This window comes from Taeniopygia guttata, chromosome 6 (assembly GCF_048771995.1).
Source record: "Taeniopygia guttata chromosome 6, bTaeGut7.mat, whole genome shotgun sequence".
In the NCBI taxonomy this organism is placed as follows: domain Eukaryota; kingdom Metazoa; phylum Chordata; class Aves; order Passeriformes; family Estrildidae; genus Taeniopygia; species Taeniopygia guttata.
This window is the reverse complement of record NC_133031.1, coordinates 10,024,272-10,048,313: the sequence shown is the minus strand read 5'-3', so window position 1 is coordinate 10,048,313 and position 24,042 is coordinate 10,024,272. Positions and strand designations below refer to the sequence as shown.

General features: G+C 39.3%; 1 protein-coding gene across 7 annotated transcripts in view; it reads left to right on the top strand.

Annotated features, from left to right (window-relative positions):
• The window catches only part of GRID1 (glutamate ionotropic receptor delta type subunit 1), a 482,872-nt gene that overhangs the window by 181,759 nt on the left and 277,071 nt on the right, over positions 1-24,042 (top strand). For all 7 annotated transcript variants that reach the window (XM_072930971.1, XM_002191537.6, XM_072930974.1 and 4 more), the window contains one exon: positions 10,117-10,401. In XM_072930971.1, the coding sequence (XP_072787072.1) occupies positions 10,117-10,401 (285 nt within the window). The remainder of the gene's footprint in view (positions 1-10,116; positions 10,402-24,042) is intronic.

Sequence of the window (24,042 nt, the reverse complement as noted above, 5' to 3'; positions counted from 1 at the left end):
TTTTTAATAATATAATATTAAGTATTCTACATTTCTGTTGGTTTGAGGTAAGCCTGGGGGATAACCCAGTGTAATACCTGTTTATCCCCAGAGACAGAGGCTGACATAGTTTAAAAAAAAAAAAGGGTTGAAAATAAGAAACTTTCAAGAGGTCAGGTCTCATTTAAACATCAAAATAAAGAGGCCTGGTTTTGCAGCAGCCTCTGGTAAGGGAGCATGTAAATGTTGAGACTTTTTGGAAATCTGCCGTCAGGTTCACAGTGGGACTTACCAGGTGTTAAACACATTTGAACAACTGGCTAATTTCATGTATTCAGATGAGAACTCCTGACAATTTGTGAATTTTTGTTTTCCCCTGATTTGTCTCATGCAGAGCTGAAGGGGAGAGAGAAATTCAGAGTAATGCTCCAATAATTTTAAGTAGCTTTAGTAGGTGTTAAAAAAGTTGTGTGTGGTGTCTGAAGTTATTCAGTGGCAACTGCTAAAAGGAAAACTGGAGAATGCAGATTTGCAGTGTTTTAATGCTACCCAGTTTATAGCACTGGACAGCCATGGGGGATTTGAGATCTGCAAGCAAAGTGGTTTTTATATCACAAATACTAGGGCTGAGTGAGGACAGGAACCTTTCCTTGGTAATGAGCAAAAATAATTTTGGCATTTGTTATGTCTTTCATGAGTGAGGAAAGGAGAAAGTGTTCCTTTTAAAGTTGATTTTAGAAAATGACATAGCAGCTTTAGGCTGTTGCTAGGCTTGGCATATTTGCATAATCTTTGAATGCAGTTGTAAGTATGTGATACATTGCAGAGATCTTTCAATGGATCAACCCCTAAGCTTGTCGATAAATATAGGCTATAAATACATCCTGAGTCACAAGCAGATTCATAAACACTACGAGTCTTTCAGCAGTTGGCATAAATAAGTGAATGCTGTTTAGATAAGTGGGCTCCTTCAGCATGGCTGTGCTTCCCTGGCTATGTGAAGATTCCCGGGGTCTCCTCTGCCTTATGTAATATTGCTGTCCCCTTTGCTGGTGGAAGTAACAGCTGTGGGAGGGGGAAAATCATAGATGGGACCATAAGGATAAGTTTTAGGGCTGTGCATTTCTGGAACTGCTTGTTGGAGTATGGAACTCACTGTCTGTGCATGAGACAATGGTGGAGCCTCATATCATTTTGTTTCTGGTAACACAGCAGCCCTGAACACATTGTGTGTGCCCCAGAGTCTCCCTTAAAGTCTGAGGATGCAAAGTGCCACTTTGGAGCAATGTCTGGGGTTATTTGACTTTGTTGTTTTCAAGTAGGTACTTAAGTGAGCACAATGGTGGATTGGGAAGTAGATCATGCGTCATTGTTTTGGCTTGCTTAAAATGTCTGCGTGAGTGGGAGTGTGCAGTGCATGGCAGGTGCTCCTTATGTGCTGGGGAGACAACAGGAATCTTTTGTAGGTAGTGCAGCAGTGTTGAGGAGGCTTAGGCTGATGCTCATCCCTCCTGATTCAGCTTAAGGTGTGATGCAAAGGGGAAGAGTTTTAGCCTCTCCCCAAAGGGAAGCTTCTCTTGGCCCTATTTGTGCATAGTCTCTTTAGATAGGCAGGTAGGGCTGACGTGTTCCTTGGTTGTCAGTGATGCTCCACATCCCAATGTGCCTCTCAGTACCAAAGAATTGGAGGTTTTATCAGCTTATCTGGAATCACCATGTTTGATAGCTTTTTGCAGATGACAGAGGAGAGTTTTCCTTTGGTGCATGCTCCGACTGAGCCTGAGCCACACTGACATTGAAATAATACTCAGTGTGTACAAGTAAAATAGTCCCAAAGGAGGCAACAAAGTCAGGCATCCCTGCAGAATGCTAACGAGGGTGTAAAAAATACTCCTGTGTCATTGATTTGTCATGAAAGGCAGGTGAAAAAAGCAGAGGGTGAGAGTGCAGCTCATTCTGTGTTGAAGGGCAAAAGAAAACATAATTATTGAAGAACTTACAAAGAACAGAGATCAAATATGCAGTGCTCAGAAAAGCAGTTATGTTCTGTGAATAATTGAGATGGTTTGCAGTTAATTCTACCTGAGAACTAGTGTTGAAAGGGAAAAAGAAAAAAAAAGTCAAAGCTGATTCAGTTCCACCTAGTGCCTTAAAATAGTATTTTGATGCCATTGTGATTAATCTGTAGTTCTGTAGAACCATGCACTATTCAAAATTATCAGAAATGCTTATTCAAATTTTTAATCCTGCCAAACTACAATTCCAGGAGCAAGTCTTCACTAATGAAGTTACATTTTGTTGAGAAAACAGAAGCACAGTTATTCTATACCATTGAATTTCTATTTTAGCTGCTTATGGCTCGTTTTATTATTAATTAGGAAACCTAGAAAAGGTTTAAATTCTGGGATATTGCACATCCTTAACGCTAAATTGTTTTAATACCTACATTATACAGTCTTTTCTGGTGTGGTTTTCTAGATCCACCCAGCTGCAAAACCAATAGCAAAAATCAACTCTAAAGCAACTGCTTTAAGAAGGCTTTTGTGCTCTCAGAGACACTTACTTTCTTAGGAGGAGCTAGAGAGCAGTGCCAGAGCTGTCTTTTGGAAAAACAAGGCCATCTCTTATCTGTCACCAGTGCTCTCAATTGATGCACTTTTATCAGTGGAGTGTGCTTTCTGCTGATTTCATGGCAGTAGCTTCTCCACACAAAATGCAGTGTATTCAATGAAGATTAACTCAAAAACCTTACCTGGAAAACAACTGGTGTATTTGTTGACCACTTGATGGCATCACTCAGTTGTGCAGAAACTAAACTGCATTGTCAGTAGAGCAGGGTTACTTGTGCTTGGTGTTTTATTTTGACCATCAAAAAATGGAGTTATTAGTACACTCCCATAAGTTAAGTGAAAGCCACAACTCTAGTTTTGATCATTATTTTTATTCTCTGTTGTATACTACTTACCATTTTGGAATAATTTTTTTGTCTGCATAAATGCAAACAGAAGAGTGGTCTAGACTCCTCTTTGTGCTCCTGGTTAACTTTTCAAGGATGGCAGTTAGTGGTTTAGTGGGTTAGTACTGACACAAAGAATGTTGTCCTGCACAGAAATGGCTTTTTGGTTTGCCTTTCTGGTGATAGTTCTGTAACTCTCCAGTTGTTGCAGTTAATGAATGCTAGGGAAAGGGTTTATTCAGCTGTGGTGTTCATCATAGGTCCTATGAAATGAAAGCATTTTGCAGCCTTCATACCAAAAGCTGTGGGTGCCAGCCAACGCTGAGAATGTACTGAAAATGCTGAGCCAAGGGGCTAATGGAGCAAACAAGGCACAGTGGCAATTATTTAGATATAAAGGACACTTCTGGTAGTGCCAGGGGAGCTCTGAGAGTTTATACATGCTGAGAATTGGCCCTCAAGACATCAGGTTGTAAAACATAGAGCGAAAGGAAGCTGAAGATGTAAAAACTGCTTCTCTTGAGCAGTCGATGGCACTGAGCAGGGACAAGGCCCCTGTTAGTGCCCTGAGCCTGGGGGATGCAGCCAGCTGCTGACCCCAGCACCTTATTCCCTTACCCATCCTCCTTGAATAATGGAAAAACAATACAAAGACTGTCCAAGAACTGGGAGATGAAACAATTTTGCCATTTTTTTTGGTAAACATTTTAAAATCTTCATGCTTTCCTTGCTTTTGAGATGTTTTTCAGATGCTGCTTTGTCAGAGATATTGTGGCATAATGTTTATTTGCAGTCTTACATGCACATCCTAATGTATGAATTTACTGGTACATCTGTCCTGCCCTTTCTCAGATAGCAAAGAGGAAGGAGGGAATATTTATTGTTCTCAAAGATCCTATCCAAAAAATGGGCATACCTAAGATAAGGTACTTTGGGGTTTTGGTTGGCTTGATTTTTTTTAAATTTTATTTTATTTTATTTTTTAACTAAACCACAGAGGAGAAATCGTGAATTTTCTTTCTAGTTCTAAGATGCATTTTGTTTTGATAATGGAGTAGGAAATATCCATATTCACTATATATAAGGTGATACTACAATAAAAGTGCTACCTAAAAGGTTTTTGCTGCCTACCTTTGTTGTCTTTTCTCTATGTTATCAGTCATTATGTGACAAGGAACCATAGCTTCATGTAGATTTCCTAATAAAAATAGTAAATTATTTGTTATTTGTAGAGAAGTAGTGCAAGTATAGAAAATTAAGGTAAGTAAAAGTCTACAGAAATGTAACAAAGAAAAATAAGTTTATTGCTGAGTATCCAAAGGGAGAACGACTACATAGCATGTCATTAAATGCAACTTATGCAGATTCATTTTGAATTGCCTCTCTCAGTTAAGGAAAGAAGCTGAAGAATAAGAAATATCATAAAATGTGACGCAAGAAACAAATTACCCTTCAGAAAACCCCATTTAGTGAAGCATGAGGTTCAGTGAGTGCTTAGATAACTAATTTTAATGTTGTTTTTAATACAACAATAATAGGAGTGAATCTTTGTATAAATCAATATTTTTAATAGAAGCATTCTCAGTGATATGGATGGGATTATCCTATAATATTTTTCTGCATGATCAGCTAGTTTTCCACAAAGGCAATAAATTTTAAAGGCGTTTTGAGGCCTAAAGAGGAGTAAGATGTAATAGCTAATAGTCTTTTGCCATTTTTCTGGGTGGCTGAATTAACTGTGGGCTGTGCTCTAACTTCACGGAAGTTTCTCATGTAATACAGCAGAAACATGCAGGTTTTACTTAGATATGTGTGAAAACCCTTCTGTGTTTTGTGTTACTTTGGCTTTTCCTGGAAGAATTGTATCATTATCCACTTGAATTTGAAATGTTTCTTGGTGGATGCAGTCTTTCTCCTTGCATCGTTGGTCTGTCTCATTTCAGTGCTCCAACAAACCTCCTAGAAGGACTTTTTCCATTTAATTTGAGAATATCTCTGTGGGTGTGTTTCCCACAGACCTTACATCTTGATTCAAGACAATTTTACAAACTGATACATTTTTATCTCCTAACTTTTGGTTGTTTTAGTGCTTCACCCCAAAATTTTACATGTATCTGTGTTTATCTAGAAATCAGCAAATGAACCAAATTGCTAATTAGATTTTATACGTATAAATAATACAATAGTTCATTTGTATATAGCACATGACATTCTGCATCTGCTTGCTAGTTCGGTTGGGATCTGCTAACTATGCATTTTCAGGAGATATTACAGGCCTTAATAGTCTCATGGAATATTAGAATTTAGGGTCCCAAACCCAGGGTTTTTCCCCAGAACCTGCTGTATTTTTCAGACTTTAAAAGATAAATAACGTGAAAATGTAGTTTTCTGCCAGATTGACTGAGGAAGTAGTACTGAGGCAAGCATCAAGTCTCTTGTCTCAGCAGGAAGGTGGCTTGCAAAGATAATCACAGACACTTAAGTGCCAACTTAATCGCTTCATTGCAGATTAATACAGCATGTCTGAAGTTATCTTTCTTCCTTTGAAAAACTTTCCAAGCAGACAGGCAACAGCCTCTCAATTTTCAGACAGTGATTTTTTTTTTTTTTTTTTAATGCAAGTTATTTGTGATTTGGGTGACTCTTCTTTTGCAGTGCAGTAAAGACTTCCTAAGGGTTAGTGAATCTGAAAAAGAAAAATATTCAACTGAAAGCTTGAAGAGGATTTATTAAATATGAGAGGGCGTCCAGAGTGGGCAGGATGGTGATGCCCAGAAGTGAGAGACAGAAAGACATGGAAGTTTGAAGAGGCAGTGTGAATGCCAGTAGGTGGATATATATTGTTAGAGCTGAAATTACACTGGCAGCTGCTCTGTTGATAATGGAGGAAACAAAGGAAGTTTCCTACCCTTTTCTGGTAATAGGAAGTCACTGAAGGGAGACTGAGAGATGGTCATGTTGTCACATTGCCAGGAGCAAGATAACAGTTTCCTTTGGAGTATTTTAATCCCCAGTGGTTTGGGGAGAGAGGGATTTAATTACAGAGATCTGAGATAAAGCTCTTAATGCAAATATACCCATGAAGATAGTGCCAAATCAGGATTTTGCCATCTGTACCTGTCTTCAGAATTAGAAGTACAGGAAACAGTGGTAGAAATGCAAGACCTGAAGGATGATTGCAGCAAAGCAGAAGTCTTGCATTGTCCCACATGCCATGAGGAGTTCCACTGATGAGAAAGGAAAATTAATAGCTTCCTTTTAAGGCTTAAGTGTGTTCTTAATGGAGTTAGAGATGTGGTCTGGGGTTCGAGATGTGGGTCACAGAATGGGAGAGTTCTCTATATATTACTATGATGTGAGAATAAAATTAGAGGCAATAGATGGAGAAGAAAGCAGTGTTTTGTGAAACACTGTGATGGAAATAACAGATAAGAATGTTAAAGTGTCAAACAGATGTGTAAAAGTGGGTCTCTGAAAACAGACTTCAAAAGAATAGGTTAGGAGAACTACTTCACCAAAACAATGAAAAACAAGATTAATCAATAATTTGGGAAACTTCAATGAAATCCAAGAATAAGCTTGAGAGATGGTCTGTTGATAGAGGGCAACACTGAAAAAGCACCATGAGATGGTTTATTTGGCTTAAGTACATTAATGAAGACTTATTTTTTAGGTATGATGATGTTCATGTTTTCATTTCTTACTGTATGGTTTGTATGATATTGGTATCTTCTTAAAATGAAGTCTGATGGTGATAAAGTAATTCTCAGCACAGTAAACTAATATCAATTTCTATTTAAATAGCAGTCAAATCTGGGGCAGGATTACCAGAACATTTCTGTCCTTTCATCTGTGGAACAAATAAAGGCCTTTTTTTATAAAACCTATCTAAATAAAGATATCTGCAACATAAATAAATATGGAAGCATTTTAGTTAGAAGACGATTAAATGTATATTACCATAACTATAGTATTGAAGATCACTGAAGTTCTCAAGGTGTTTTGATTCACCTTTCCCTTATGTTGGTAGTTTGATGTGGACCAAAGCATTTCAAATCAAATATGTTCAGATCATAAGAATGTCAAGATTAGGGTTATGAATTTTTTATGCAAAAATCACAAGTTCTTTTGAATGCTTATGAAACTGCAACTGGTAGACAGAATTAGCCAGTCTCTCAGTCAGAGTCAAGGATATTTGATTGTTGCTGCAAATCCATAGTTATTGCGAAGTTAAACAGAAAATTGCATCTCTTTTCTGTGCAAGAAATTGTAGGAATGTGGGGGAAATACTAAAAAAGAAAAAGTGGTCCACCAGAGTTTTCTCCCAGGATTGTTAATCCTCTAATGTTCCCTTGTAAGGAGTTTTGAGATACCTTAAGAGCTGCTGAGTTTTTTAATGGAGTCTGTTATGTTGTTGTTCCCCATTGTGTTACTCATGTAAAAAGTAATACTTTCCTTCTCACCCTTCAGTGCAATAATTGTGGAGAGGCTGAACTTCTTGGAATCCATTGTATTTTTGTATAATGAAAGTCTTCTATTAGGAATGACATGTTCTGTTTCACATTCTGTAATTTGACTAAAGAAAGCAATTCAGAAAACATGAAACATTTTTTTTCCTTTAGTCATTCCACTTTTCATTGCCTGCTATCTCAAAACAGGCAAGTGGAGCACACATGTACTAAATGCATATGCTTTCAGGCAGAACATAATCAATTGACAAAAAAAATCAGAATGTGAAGCATATTGGCTAATTCTTCAGTCTAACACATGGACACAAACTACAAAACACTGGGAAAATGCCTCAGCTGAAATTGTCTTTGAGATAATTCAGCTGTGTTTGGTGGGCTGTGCTGGGAGATAAGGGGGCCCATTTGCTGTGATCTGTTGCCTCTCTAGTCTTTCTGCTGTAATAAGCAGTAGCTTTTGGTTAGTGTCAGCCACTGAATGAAGGTTTTTCTTGTTACACAACTGGTGATCAGCTCTGAATTGCACAAATAAATGACTCTCCGAATGCAGCCTCCCATCAGAAGGGGTTTTGTTTTTGTCTCCTTCTGTCTGGTTTGCAAGTAAATTGTTCCTGCTACAGCCCCGTGTGGCTTGCTGCTCTCACCCTTAGTGACAGCAAGGCTTGCTGGCTGGTGATCTCTGCAGGGGTTTATGGCTCAGCTCTGCTGTTCTCTCCCTCTGTTCTCACTTCTCTGTTCCCTCCCCTACTGTGACTAAATAAATTACCTGTATGACATGTTCGGTTTTCTCTGGCAAGAAACCTGGGAAATCAAATCTGTTCCTGAACCTGGGTCTCCCATTTGGCAAATATAATGCCTCCCTGCTGTTAAATCAGGTCAGCTCTCAGGAAAAACAAAGAACAATTTCATATAGCTATAATCAACACAGAGTAAATTTAGATAATGCAGCCGACATATGTTTATTGTGAAGACCATCACGGAAATAATTTTAAAAGCTCTTCATCTTTGTTGCATCAGGATACATGCTGAACATTCTGTGTGCAGAGAAGATCAAACATTTTCTTTGTTATCCCATATCAAAGTGAAATATATCTATTTTCTGTCTGGTCTAAGAAGATTTTTGGTGGAGTGGTTCACTGGTTGTGTGAGAAACAGTTATGTATTTAATTATGGAGACATTATGTAATTAATATTAATTGATACTTAACTATAAATTACTATTAATTATTCATAATCTACTTTCTTTGACTTTCTGGCCTCTGAAAGTAGAAATATACTTAAGTGTTTGGAGGAGGATAAATAAATACTTTTTAATATCTTGTGATCTCCTTCCTGCCTTTCCACTGGTGATGAGGCAGCAGGTCACCTGTGGCAGTGTGGCAGCAGTCCCACAGCCCATGCAGTCTCCTTGCAGAGGGAAGCACCAGCATGGGCAGTCTCCCCTCTCCAGCTGGCAGACGAATTTCCTCCTCAGCTCTCTGGGTGTCCCAGGGGGCTCTGAATTGCACCCCAGAGTCTATTTGTTCATACGCTGTTGATGAGCTTGTGCTCCACTGCCCAGGGCTGGGGAGCATCTCCAGACCCCTCCTGTCCAGCTTTGCTGTGATGGGGCAGCAGAGCAAGGATTTCCTGTGGGCAGGCTGTGCTTGTACTTGTTGGGGTCTGAAACAGCTGCTGAACACCTGAGTTTGCCCCCAGCCCTCTTCAAAGGTGGAGCAGACAGCTCCTAGTGCCACTGGAGCACCCTCAGCGCTGGTGTCAGACTAATCTTAGAGGGTCTCCTGTGCTGAGCTCCCAGGGCCCACTTTGCTGCCATTTATTCACTAGAGTTAGCAAAAACCAGCATCCCTGGCTGCCCTATGGTCCTACACAGTCTTCTCACCACCACTGGCTGAATAGGTGCTGAGGGCCCTGTCTGGAAATATTTTCTAACTGCAGCTGAGTATCAGGTTGCTTGATCTGGAGAAGTCCTGCAAGAACACGACACATGTGGTGCCCTGAGCAGCAGAGCAGACTGCTCAGGCCTCTCCATGGTCTGTGTTTCAAACTCAGCATGAGAATAATGCTTCATTCTCAAAAACGGATGGGGTCAAATGTATATGCTGTGGTTTTAAATGATACGTGGTTTTCCAGGTCTTTTTAACGACAGCTACAGAGTTGCTAATAATTGTTTAGTCATTCATGAGATGTCCTGTTTCTAAAGAATGCCTCTGTTGTTTCTTCAGTGCTCTGAGACACACAGTGAATGTTTTTTGTAAATTTAAAAATTCCCTAAAATCTCTACTGTATGAGGAAAGTCCTTGGAATGGAAATTGCTCTTTATTGTCCAAAATCTTCATCCATTGTATCCAACAAGGATTAAGGGGTTAAAGCAGTGAAGTGAGTTTTAAAAAATGGGAATTCACTTCCTGCATGCACCAGGACTGACCTGAAGCAAGGGCCATAATCTCCATCCACATCAGCTACTGTCTCAGGGACTGATAGTAGTTATCTGCTCTCAACTTTGGCATACAGGACAGATTGCAGATACCATCACCTACTGTAAAGGTACGGGACCTAACTCTGAAAGGCTTCAGCTGATAGCATAATAGAAATAATTTCAGCTCTGTGTTGATGGCAAGGGAAAAACATTCCTCGTTCCCTTCTTAGCATCAAGGTTGGCCAAAGGAATTGCTGAGCTCGTTCAAACCCTGCTTTACTCCTTGTCTTCTCCAGCCTGCGACCTGATGACGCTGGGGATCTTGGCGCTGGTGACATCGACGGGCTGCGCGTCGGCCAACGCGCTGCAGTCGCTGACGGACGCCATGCACATCCCACACCTGTTTGTGCAGCGCAGCACGGGCGGCTCCCCGCGCACGGCCTGCCAGCTCAACCCCAGCCCGGAGGACGAGGAGTACACGCTGGCCGCGCGCCCGCCCGTGCGCCTCAACGACGTCATGCTCAAGCTGGTCACCGAGCTGCGCTGGCAGAAGTTCATCGTCTTCTACGACAGCGATTACGGTAAGGGAAGGACAGCGCTTCGGGATCCCTTCTGTTCGTTTCTTCTTGACTGGGAGGTGGGGAGGGAAAGGTAAAGGCAAGGGTGGAATACGGCATGCTGGGTTTTTCGCTGGCAAAGGAGAAAGTGTTTCGAGTGGATGCTGGTCTTTGTCTTGAAGAAAAGGTTGCTGTGAAGACTAGTTCTCGGAGAAGGAGCAAAGTTGCTTAGCAACACCTACCCAGACAGACAAAGTTTGAATCTCCTCACACTTTTTCAGTAAAATATTAATCAAGTGTTGACATTGATCAGCACGGGTCACATAGATGTGCAAGGAAGTTCAGCATGGGTCTCTACCTGTTCCAGAAAATGCCTTCTATCAAAGCTGAGTACCATTCTCTTTACAAGAAAATTTTCACAATGACTATTACTTTTTTCACATGCTTCCACACACTATTCTGTATCTAGACTAAATTTCACAGTGATATTCCTGGCATTAAACTGAAAAGTATAGCTAGTGTTTTCTCATGCATTTCCTTCAGCAAAATTCTCACTTTGGGCTCAAACTTGAGGAAAAAGTGTCTCTGCCCAGGTACCTTATGATAGGCATGAAGAAAAATAAAACCGCAGATCTCTCATGCTGGGCTCTCAAAGGGAAAGGGAACTGTGTATACATTTTTTATATTCACCCCACCCCTGCTCAACTGATATGAGCTCTGTTCCATATGTTTAACTCATGGTACATTCATCACTCCTGTCTTAGGGTATAGGATATGTAATGGGGAAAATAATCTCCTATGGTATATTTTAAAACCCTGCTAATACTTTTGCTTTAAACTGTGATGCATAATCTTTTAATGTGGTGATTTACTATTAATAGAATATAAAAACAGCAAACTTAAGGTTAAATCACAGTAGGGAAAAATATCTTATGTGCATCAATGCATATAGGCATGTCTATGCATATATAGCTTACATTTTATACATCTTCCAATATTGCAAAATAAATCTTTATTTGGATTCTCCCTATATATTAAAAGATTTTCAGTGTCAAGTCAGAGAGAAATAGCATCTTTGGTTTTGAAGTTTAGTTAGTCCTGGTTTAAAAATCCCCAAAATCCAAGAAGCAAACAAAGGAACCACCAACAACTGAGTTTAAAAGAGTTCTAAAAGTCTTGAGTGCAGATTTCTCTTCTCAGTTGCTAGATAGTTATTTGCTATTTTTTTAATAGGAACATTGAGGATGATAAGGATGGTTTTAAGTAGGAATCAACTAAGACTGTAACATCTTTTTAACAACACGGAATTGTTTTAAGTATGAGAAGACTTCCATGATGCTTGTAGAGCTAATCTGTAGGCTTAAAAATCTAGAAACCCAGCAAATAAACTGTCCTGTAATAACTGTCCTCTGTAATGCTTAAACAGTGAATGCTTCGAAAGGAGACGTGCTTTTGGTGGCCTTGTGGTAGTGATGAGAATGTTGCTCTTTAGCGGAGGATTGGGTTTAAAGAGTCAAAATTATTCTAAATTATTTCAAGAATGACAGGGGAAGGAATAACCTTATTTGGATGTCTTAAAAACACCCCAGATGTTTGATGTGCGAACTACTATTGCCTATTTTCCCTACTAGCCCATCTGCTTACTGAACTATGGTATACCTTATTCCAGTGATGCATCTATGTTTCTTTGACTTTTTTTCAGTTTTTTTTTTTTCTTGCAAAGGCTTAACACATCTCAGTAGCAAATCCTGAAGCCCTTAATTCACATACCTCTAAATTCAGTTTCCATCAAATTTATCTTTTCCATTTGGCACAGACTGTTTCAGTAGGACATTAAGGTTATAGAAGATTGCCACAGGCCTTCTGCTCCCTCCAGTAGGGAGTGTGGTGTGCATTACAGCAGCTCTTTCCTCTCCATCTCCTCATGGATGTGACATCCATATTCCACTGGAATAGTTTTTTTCATAAGAATTGGGTGGAAGGGGTTTCCATAAAAAAGTCAACTGAACCTTGCCAGATCTGGGCATGGATTGGTGAATAGAGGATAAATAACCTACCTCCCAGGAGGATAAATAACCCACTTCCCAGGATATTGCATGCTGAGCTCCAAAACAGATGCCTGGCTCCTGGGGCATGGCCCTTTCCTCAGCACTGAGCTTCCACAGAGCCCTGCTCCTGCTTCTCCAGCAGCACCTCCCTGCCTAATGGGCAGGAGTTCTTGCTGGCCATGATGAGGGGGGTGATGTATTTGTGACTACAGAGAGTTTCCAGCACTGGGCTTTGGTGGTTTTCTATAATAAGTGGTCCTTCTCTACCTGGTCTCTGAAAGTTCATTTGAGTAGTGTTTGAATTTGTTCATATGCTTGTCTCTAAATGTCCTTGGTGTCCTCCTTGTGGAAACTGGTAGATTTTCTGAAGACTAAATAGCATTGCCCAACTTAAAGAACCTCCCATGCTGTGTTATGTTGAAGCTGAAAATTATTTATTAAAGTTATTACTTGTCCCTTCTTTGGCGTAAATTTTGAATTATGGTTTCCGTGGAAAAGTAACAGACTTGGCTGTTTAGAAACGCAGAGTGTTTCTCAACAGCTTAACAAGCCCCTAATATTCTTGTGGTTACAATAAAATATGCCTTTTTTCATACTGAAATGACAGATAAAAATGTATGCACAACTTCAGTGAAAGGATATAGTCCTTTACATAAAATACTTTGAAGTCTTCAACAAGAAATCAAGAGATTCTGACTGAGTTTGTACCAACAGGGGAAAGATTGGTTGATGATTATCCATTTAGTTCCCCTGCATTTATACAAGAAAAGATAGAAGTTCATACAGATATTGTACCTTCATGATTTAGCCCTTGTTTTTGCACTTCTCTTATTTATGGTCTGTGTGAGGTTTCCGAAGATGTGCAGAAACCTGTTCCCCATTGATCACACTTGAAGGTTGTTGTTGCTGAGACTGACATTCATTTTTTGGTGAAAAAAACCAGCTGCCCCTCAGTTTGCCAATGGCTTTCAGATGGTGCTCTGTGGAGCCAGTTCTACTCATCTGTAGAAGAACTTGCAACAGAATTCTGATCTGTTTCGTTATCCTAAGAAGGTTCAGCTGTGCTGATGTATTTTGAATTACCTTTTCCTCTACAAGAGCATCTTTTGTGCCTCTACATATATTGCAACAGTGTGCACAGGACTGCTGGGAAGTTTAATATTTTATTTTGCTGACCTTCTGGATGTAGAAGCATCAGTAGTCAAACTTTCTGACAGAAAAATTGGTAGTGGGGCAAATTTCATAAAGAATCTTACCAAGCTGTAAAATGACTATCAGTTTAAAGCACTGGGTAGCACCCACCAGAAGATGAGGTTGGGAAATAAACAGCTGAAACTGTGCTTCTAGGGTGAGCAAATAAGTATCTGTGGTTAGAGAATGGATTTGAGAAGGGTTTTGGAGCCTGGATGTGAAAATGAAAACAATGAGGCATATTAAATCATATTTCTGAAGAGAAATGTGAGTAATAGCTATGTTTTCAATAGATTAACCTTACTACTGAAAAACACTTTTTATCTCTATAGTTAGATTAGGTCTCTGCTTTCTTTCATACATGTCTGAATATCTATATTACAAAATGTAAGATAAAATAGGAGTATTTTATGAGTCCATTTTGTCAATGAAAATGGTATTAGACCTGTGAAAAATAGCTGTAATAGTTTGTTCTTAAGTTTTGGTGTCAATAAGTGAGTGTTGTCTGCTGAAGAAAAGTCTTGTATAAAGGTTTTACAGAAGAAACTTTTGAAGAACACTTGACCTTCCAAACTGAGCTATGAAGCTTGGTTTCTACAGGAGAAAAACCCCAAGGCAACAGATTATTGATTTCTAATTTTTTTCCCCCAAGGTTAGAGGCCTATTATTTTTCATTGGTGCTGCATTAACTTTGAATGCTACTTGATCAATCTTGCTGTGTGGAAGGAACTTAATTTTCAATATGACTGGTTTTGTGGGAAGTTGTGTTTCCCACAGCAATTATGTGACAGTTTCATTTCTGAGTCGTGCCTGTTAAGAGCCTCAGCCATGACTGTAAATTACAGGAATTGTGCTATTAATAATTTTACAACAAGATATTGGTCCTGGAATGGTCTGTCTTTTGTCAAGATCCCTTTGTGCAGGCTGCTACCCTTGCATTTGTTCAATTTGCAGAGGAATGTTGTAATGAAAATTGAGAAATGCATGCATTTTTACAGTCCACATGGACCACTGCAAATCACTTGTGATGTGAAACATTGACTGTCACAACAAAAAAGAAGCAATGCAGAGCACTTGCACATGAGCTATTTTCACCTAACCTGCCTTAAGTTTTCTTTTATCTTTGTCTGTTGATAACATAAATTATCTTCTGCTTTCTGTGTCGTGATTTCAGCTGCCAGACAACCACTTCTGCATCACTGGGGCTGCCATATTTCCAGTGAGCACACCTTGATTGATATGAATGCAGGCAATCTGACACCTGAGGTGTTGGGCCACCTGCACATGCATTGGTAGGTGCCTGTTCAGCAAATCTGGCACTACCAGGAAGTGTCTTACTTGTCCTGCATGAGCTGTGTTGCTAAGAGTTTGCCTGTGTTATTAAAAACCTGTTTTTTTCCCAGCTTGTTGATGCATCCCAGCTGGAACTGTTGTAGAGAAGTTGAATTGGGATTGCTGTTTTAATAGTAAGATATGTAGATTTTAAGCAGGCAGCTGCAGAGAAATGTAACTTTTTTATGCTCCTCAGTCTGAAACAGCTATCACTTAGGGAGGGAATCCTCAGCCATCTCTGCATTGATGCTGCTATATGAGGTAATAAAGGGGAGGGATGGACTGGGGCTAAGCATCTTTTCACCCAACAGAATTGGAACAGAATTGTCTGAGTATTTATTCTACACAATTTCTGCAGTACCTCGTTATTCAGGCATAAATGCACACTGGATGTCTAGTTCCCAGACTAATATAAAATCTACCTGGAAAAAATGAAGACTTTCCTGTAAAAAATTTGTGACTTTTAATGTATGATCATCATTGCAGCTGCAGAGAATGCCAGGAAAGAAAGAATTCAGCCAAGTTCTCCAGGTCCAACAGGGAATTTGTGATACCATGGGGTAAAGAAAAAAATTGACCTTTTGACTCTTACATTGAATTTGATCTGGAAGCTATTGAAGAAATGGAATTGTGTTATCCTTGAATCACTTTTCTGACTGTAGCAGCACTTAAAGTAATTGGTCTGCTTAAATTAAGCATGGATTTTTGTCATTTGTGATGGTATTTCTTTTTATTTAGTAATGCATCACAGTATGTAACACCAAATGTAATTAAAGGACGCCAATTTCACTTCCAATTATTACTTATACATTACTTTTAGTACTTTGATTTTTAAGATATGTGGGTGTGTGTGCTAATAGCAGCAGTGAGGTTTCCCCTTCTCTAATCCCCATAATTCCTAGCAAGGTGTGGGAGCATAGGCAGCAGTTGTTTCCCATAAAACATATTAAATGCTTCCAGGACAATGCCTGATGTGATATATAAATGATCTTGAAGTTATGGTACAGCCTTTACTCTCAGTGTGTACTATCACAGTTTACCTGTAAACTTCAGTGGTTGCAAAAACCAGTCAGAGATCTCTGGACCAAGAGTTTGGGCAGTTTCAGGCATCTCGTGTCACTCAAAAATTCAAGGCAAATTCAGGAAATAATTCTGAGCTTTTAAATAGTTTGAAAAATGTTTTGCAAAGATGTGATGCGAGTTCTTTTAAAAAATTCAAAACCCCCTGAACTAACACTTTCAGAACAGGTTTGCATTCTGTATTCCAAATAGATACTTTTAAAATCACTTGGTATCTTAAAAGACTTCAGAAGTCTCTGAGTGTATGCTCATGAGAAAGGGAAATGAAAGCTGTTATTAGAAGCAGTTTTTCACCAGTTTATCAGGTCAGTCATCTGGTCAAAAAGGAATTATTAATCTAGTCCTGAAAGCTCTCACTGATCATTCTTTACTGTCTCTTTTTTAAATAGTTTCATTTTAGTGACCAGTCTTCAGGATCAGCTTTGTAGAATCTAGGGGCTATTGGTGGTGTTGTTTCCCCCCCCTTTATATTCTGAAACAGAATAATACAGCACACACTGTCTAGAGAAAGGGCAACTTCAGCAGCCTGGAACCAGAGGGTGCAAATTAATTCATTTTGGACAGAAAAGTGTAGATGTCATCTGTAGAAGACCTAAGTTCTTGGCTTTCTTTCCCTGACTGATGGTAGATAGAATCTCTTGAGTTTAGACCAATGATATGAAGCTAAACAGTTTGTTCAGGTGTGTGAAAAAGACAGGGAGAAATGTAAGGATGATTTGGTGTACTTGAGCAGGGAATCTGAGGACCCCATTCCAGAAGGGAGTCTCTTTAGTTCATATTTGTTAGGGACTGAATGCTTACACATCCACGCAGAAATTGTTGGATTAAAGCATAGCTGGAAATCGAACAGAAAGGCTGAAGTTTGTCCTGGAGTATGTATGCAAGGCTTCAGGCAGTGACATCATTGTGAGAAAATATATTCAGATATCTCAATTTGCAATGTGCTTTGAATAAGTTCCCAATCCTTGCTGGCTTTCATGAAAGCAGTAGGGGAGAGGATTCATCTGTGTGTATCCATATATATGCAAACACACACATATGTATGGAGAGATTTAGATAAAGAAATGTCTATAGATAGATATTTATGTAATAATTTCAAGAGAAATAGTAAAGGAGTGTGTCTATTTATATACATGGATGTGTATATAGACTTGTTTGTAAATGTGTAGCTGAGTCCATATACAGAATCAAACATATTTCCTCTGCTCCTTGTGTGCCTTTGCCCAGTCCCCCAGTAATCTTTCTGGTGCCACTATGGGCAGGACTTCTTTGGGTTCCTCCCTGTTTGGAGGCTGTTTCTCATTTATTTTACCCAGTTAAGAGTTGATGGGGCTTCCCACTTCTTCATTCTGTTTTCCTTTTTGAGGCAGAAATCCTCTTCTTTCTCCTTCTCACATTTCTGTGTTTTATTTATTTTTCTTATGGCTAAACCTTTGTGTGAGTTTGCTGGCTTTCTTCAGCACCCTGTCCAAATTGTTTTTGATGTCTAGCTAGCTGTCCGCAGCTGCACAAATTTCACCTCCCAGCCAGACACATGCAAAGGGGGGCAGAGTTTTGCTCTTCATTGAATTGTGCTGTGTGTGCCTTTTATACATTCTGCATTTACCTTCTCATGTATTTAATGTTTGGATCTGGTGCTCTGGGAGTTATTTTAAGAGTGATTTCAATCATTTTAGGAGAAAAGGCATCATTAGACTGTAAAAATTAAATAGCAGAGGAAAAAATGCTTCAAAGTTAGGATTTTTCAGAGTCAGAGCCCATTAAAATATATTCTGAATGTCTGAGTTCTGTTGGAGAGATTTAATATTCATCATCTTATTGCAGCATTTGTTTAAGTGGAAATAATGCATTGTTTTTTGTGTACAAATTGAGTAAATAGGATTAGTCTCACTACTGGGGAACATTGAGTCTTACAGAAATTATTTTTTAATACTGGATATTTTGTTTTAGTGTCTCTTGGTTTAGTAACCAAAACTCAAATAGACTGTTTCTTACAAAGCCATATGGGAGAGTTATAGAGGGCTTCAAGAAAGAGACAAAAATTGAGCTGGGACATCCCTTGCAAAAATTTAATTCATTTTTCCCTGTGATGGGAGAGCACTAAATGGCAGCAGCTACTGTCACACTGTTTGGAGACAGTAGTTGACTTCATCAATTTGGAATGTCTTATGGGGTCAGGAATTATTGGCAGTCCCCACTTCATTGAAGCATTTAGATTAGAAAAAGACCTTTAAGATAAGAAAGTCCAAATATTAACCATGTCCCTAAGTGTCATGTCTACAGGTCTTCTAAATGCCTCCAGGGATGGTGACTCCACCAACTCCACTGCTTCCTTGGGCAGCCTGTTCCAGGGCTTGGCAACCCTTTCAGTGAAGAGGATTTTCTTGATATCCAATCTAAACCTCCCCTCATGCAACTTGAGGCCATTTCTCATTGACCTCTCACTTGTTACCTGGTAGAAGAGATGCACCTTGCCTGGCTGCAATCTCCTTTAGGGTATTTGCAGAGAGAGAGGAGTCTCCTGTGAGACTCCTTTTCCCCAGGCCAGACACTCACAGCTCCCTCAGGTGCTCCTATAGGCCTTGGCTCCAGACTTGTCACCAGCTGTGGTCCTGTAAGCACTGCACGATGTCACCCGAGATCTCCTGCTCCATGGCCTTGCCTGGCACCTTCCCAGCACCCCACCTCATCCATCAGCAACAATCAAACCTTGGGGTGGATAAATCTTCAGCTGTTGCATAGCAGATGAGGAAGGAAATTCAGGACTGTGATTTAGTGCTGGTGTGTGTTATGGCTGGCTTGAATTTAATTTCCAAATTTAGAGTGATTTCCTCTGCTCTGCTTCTGGCCACTGTTTGCTTATGTCAACAGCCAAGTGTCTTCTAGCAAAGCATGCATGGGGAGTCAGGCAAATACAGAAACTGTGCAATAGAAGAATTTTTATGTTTATACCAAAAGACTAAGCAACATCCAGTGCCTGAATTACAAAATGCCTTCCTCGCATAACGAGCCATAACCCAGTGATCTCACTTGTCCTAATGAAATTCTTAATAATTCTCAAAGTCATTTTGCTTTGGCCCACTTGCATTAATATTTGACATTGCCATTAACAGGAATTAAGACATATCTCATCTTCCAAAAGCCATATAATAACGTCGAGGGAACTTTGTTAAGAAAGGAATAATCCATTAACTAGGACCAACATTTCTCTGCAATCACCTTTCTCCTTCAAATGACAGAATCTTTACAGGAAGGAACTGTCATTTATTTTTTTCATAGGGATAATAATCCCTCCTGCTGTGGAAGAAGAATTAAAGGTCAAATTCTGGCATTGTATTCATGAGTCAGCACAGCCTGAGCACCAACACCTAACTGGACACCCCAGCAGGCCCTTGTGGTGCAATAGAAATCTTGGCTGAAGGAACAGCGGTGTGCTTTTATTTTCAGTGAAGGTTTTCTCTGTTGCTTTACATTAAGGATGCTTTGTAATGATTGCCTTATGTATAGATGCATATATGAGTGCATCAAATTATTTAAAGGTCGTTTGGACCACCCAAAGTGCGCTCTGCCTATTTAGCAAGGAGCATTTGGTGACATACTGTGGCTTTGCTTTATAAAGAACTATCTGCAGGAGTCTTTGTGGTGCTATATATCTTTTATTCTCTCCCATCTTGTGCAGCTATACAAGTCTGGACAAGCTGTAATTAAGTGAAACAATATTTTTTGGTATTAAAATAGGAAAACAAGGGCAGCCTTGCAGTGGGAAGGATGGGAGGTGAGCAAAGAGGAACATTTAAAATGCTGAATTATTGGCCAATTAGTGTGTTTGAGTACTCATGACAGGTGTTTTTAAGTTTTCTTTCCCTCAAATCCTAATTAAGTCATTGGAAAGAAAGAAAATTCCAAATTATGGCAGAAGAACCTGCAAGCCCAGAGACAAGTGAGTTTGGCAAGTTCAGCAACACCCAGTAGCCACATACTGGCTTCAGGGAGATGTGACATTGGTGTAATGGCAGTGATGACACTAGGGGGTGGAAGTGCTTTTGGAGGGAATCTCAGACCACCCTCTTCCTGTTCAGATTCCTATTATTTAGCCAGTTCGCCTTGGATCTGGTTTAGACAGAAAAATAACAAATAAGTCGTAAGAGAAGTCTTGAATGTTTTTTGGTTATGCCTGAGAACAGTAAGACATTTTAGGGTCTCTTCAGACAGAGGTATTAGAGAGGTGTTTGATGGTTTATAATGTGCTGTGCTTGAATAAAAAAACCCAACCAACCAGTTAGTAAAGTGGCAAGATAGAAAACTACAAAGTTAACAGTGAGGTTTGTCTGTTTCCCTTTGTGGGCTTAGCTACAACAAAGATGGTAGAGTGGCTTAATTTCACTAACTCAGCACCACCACTGCACTTTATTAAAAAAAAAATCACCAGTGTAAAAATTAGCTATAAGCTTCACTTTTGGGGTGAAGGAGAGAAGGAACTTTGTTGTTAAGACTGAGATTTTCTTGTTTAAGTTAAAGAGTCTGGACTGAGCTAGTTTAAATAATAAATCTGAAAGATGTATTACTTTTTTTCCCTCAAATTATGTAAGAGCTGATGTGCCACCAACCTGAAAAATGAATGAAAAATCTCCTTGAAATCCAGATGTTTTTCTAAATTCTGTATATTTAGGAAATACAGGTGATCAAGGCAAGGGAGAGCTCCAAACTCCTGCTGTGCAAGAGGTTGCACTGTGAACCTGATTGCAGACTCTTAGATGGCAAAGAATCAACCCAGCAGCAGGTGCTCACTGTGGTTTGACACCAGGGCTTTCCAGAAGAAAAGGGTCTTGCAGAGTATCCAAGGGTACTAAAAGCTTTAATCAGACATTGTTAAACATGAGGTAGTCTTAACATCAGACACAAAGTCACAGAACTAGTGAGTGCTGCTGCTCAAGAAAGGGTTTGTTCCCAGTGTTGCAGTGTTTAATACCTTTTGTAGGCTAATTAACCTGTGTTTCACCTTCCTCAGCAGATGTCAGGAAGATGGATTCATTGTTATTCTTATATTGTATCGTGGATTGGAATGGAATAAACCATCTCTACTAGAGTCCTAAAACCCTGAGTATACAGTAGTTATTGTGGTGGTTTAGGATCTGCTAAAAATATTTGAATTTAATTATGGTTAATGCAAGACCTAACTTTCTCTTGTTCACATTTTTAAATTGCTCTGAAGATGGACTTTTCCCTTGCTTGAGACTTCATAAAATTTATTAATCACTTTATAATAAAACCAAACAAATTTGAGACCCTTCTGCTGCAGAGGGGTTGGCAGTGCCACCTGAGGGAAAGGGGCATCCTTACAAAACTAATAATCACCTCAGGCAGGGGTGAGTATTTGAGGAGCTCTTACCCTTTGCAGGAGCAAATTGCATTTTCATACAAGATTTTTAATATTAATATATGAAGAAGGATTGCCCTTGCTGTCCAGTAAAACAACAGCTAATGAGATATTTGTTTTTTAATAATGATGAAAGTTAGTGTTAGACAATCATTTGGGGATTCTGAATGATTGCTTAGAAAACAAAAATCCTAGTTGAATTTCCTCCTAGTTGTGGTCAATGCTGCTTTTCAAGTATTGCTTCAGCAGAAATCTGTAGAGACGTGTTTTTTGTCATGGATTGATTATAAAATGAGGAGGTAAGAATACTTATAGTTTTTGCATGTGAGTGAGAGTGATTTTGGAGATGTTTAGATCAACATGCTCCTGAATGTTCTTATTTGTGTTACCCATCTAACTGGGAAAAAGAAATTGATTAAAAATATTGATTTGAGTATTCTCTTTAGCTGAACACACTAACCAAAATAAGCAGCTAAATGTTTTTTCCCTTAATAATGGTTTAAAGACTGGAAATTGGCAAGCAAATGGAGACCCATAGGGATATATGCAAATAGCTTTGTTTTCCCATATGTCTTGGGTGGGAGGATGGCTGCTTTCTATTTAGCTAATTCTTTATGTGTTAAAGAGCTGTTGTGCTAGGGGAAAATATCTTTATTTATTTATTTAAAAGAAAAAGAAAGACTCTGATAATGATCTGAAAGAAGTCTTTAAACATTTAATGTTTATTGCTGTTAATTACTGTGGTAATTGTATAGAAGTGGTAATGTGTGATAGTAATTGCTAGTTTATTTTTTTGAAACATGTTAATGCATCCACAAGTGAGTTTCCCATTAGAAAATCTTGTGTAGGATGTAGCCATGTTGTCAGACACCAGACTCTGCCCACAGCCTGTCTCATGGTGGGGAGTTTCTTACAGAATTTGACTGACTTATATGAAATATCATATGTTTGCAATAAAATTAAACCCAAATAGTCATTAAACTTAAAGATCACAGAAGGTGGCAAGATGCTTAATCTCTCTGCTTTGAACTTCAATTGCCAAGGAGAAGGAGTTTCAGTGTCAGGGAGATAACCAATTTTTTACTGGCTTTTAAAGCAATCTCAGAGCTTCATCTACTGATTGTTTTGCCTTTTGAATATATTTTTACCAAGACCTATTTAAAAAATGTGGCAAGACTTAATTTTACTAACATTTCAGGGACTCTTCCATGCATCAGTTTAACCTGTCAGTCAGGTTTACGCTCATGGCCCACAACCTTCCAGTTACCACATGGTTTGCAGCAGCAAGCAAGAAAAGCCACATCCTTGTGGCTTTTCCACAGCTTTTCTGTTCAAAATGTTCAGGTTGCAGATTGTGTGTGTGGTTTAGATTTATTTGTTTTTTTTAAAGTGGCTAACATTTAGCACAAATGACGTTAATTGCTGTGGTGAGGGTTGAGCTGAAGTCCTGCCCCTTCATGTTTCTTACAAAAATGTCAGTAAGAGAAACCAAGCCAAAATCTAGTTGTTCACACTTTTCATGTCACTGCTTTCAAAGAAAAGGTGGTGTGCCCCACTTTGTCATCAGTTTGAAAAGAAACTCTGAGTATTGATTCATAATAGGGGTTGTATTTGTTAGCATTCCTGTTGGAGAAGGCACTTCCTCCTCTCTTCAACACCTTGACAAGAGATTATTGAATCAATGGGGATTTTTTTTATGAACTATAAGCTTCAGGAGGGGCCTCACTGTACTCACAGGCAGTTTTGTTCTCCTTGTATTGAGGGTGAGGAAGTGAGAGCAGTATTTATTAAGTCTGAAGTGGCTTCTGTGTTCATTTGTGGTTCATCTGACAGCCATGCACTTTGCAGTTAGTGTTTCTATTTAAGGTACAGGCTTTGCCTCTCTCCTTGCTTCACACAGCAATGGGGAAATGGAACCATCCCTATTAGAGGTAATTGGTAAAAAGCCATAACTACTGCCACACTATGCACTGGGGTTTATATCTCACTTTACTTGCTGAGGCTGCAAGTCAGAGCTTGGAAATGATTTGCCTTCCTCCCTTTGTAATCATACGCTGCTTCTGAGGCTTCACTGGAATGCAAGTTGTGAGGGTTGAGTTACTATTCTGTCCTTTGCTTGTGAGCTTTCCTTCACAGTGGGAAGAGCTGTGGAGTCATTTGGGCAATATTAATTGGGGGCTAATCAGGAGCTGGTTGTCTTCCTTCCCCTGCAGCCTGCACAACAGACTGTACGGTGGCAGGGCAGCTAATAAAGCGGAGCCAGCTTTTTGGGAGAGCTCTGTTGATTTGGCATGTCTGTCCTTACAGCTGCCCACCCACTGCTGAGACTGACTGGTGATGTAAAGAGTAGGAGAAAAACACATATGAACATATGTGCTGAGACTATTTCAGGGGGCATTTTTTGTGCTTGTCTTCATGCTGACACAAGTGTTGTCACTTACTGCTCTACATATATGTGCAAATATATGTACAAATGTGTATGTCTATGTGTAAATGAGGAGCAAAGACAGTTCATGCTTGTCTTAATCAATGTCACTTACATGGAACCTGTAAGTAGAAATTGAGCTTTAAATACAGAGGTAACATAAAACCCTTGTGGAAACAGTAGCTGGGTTTAGTACATTTAGACACATGAAA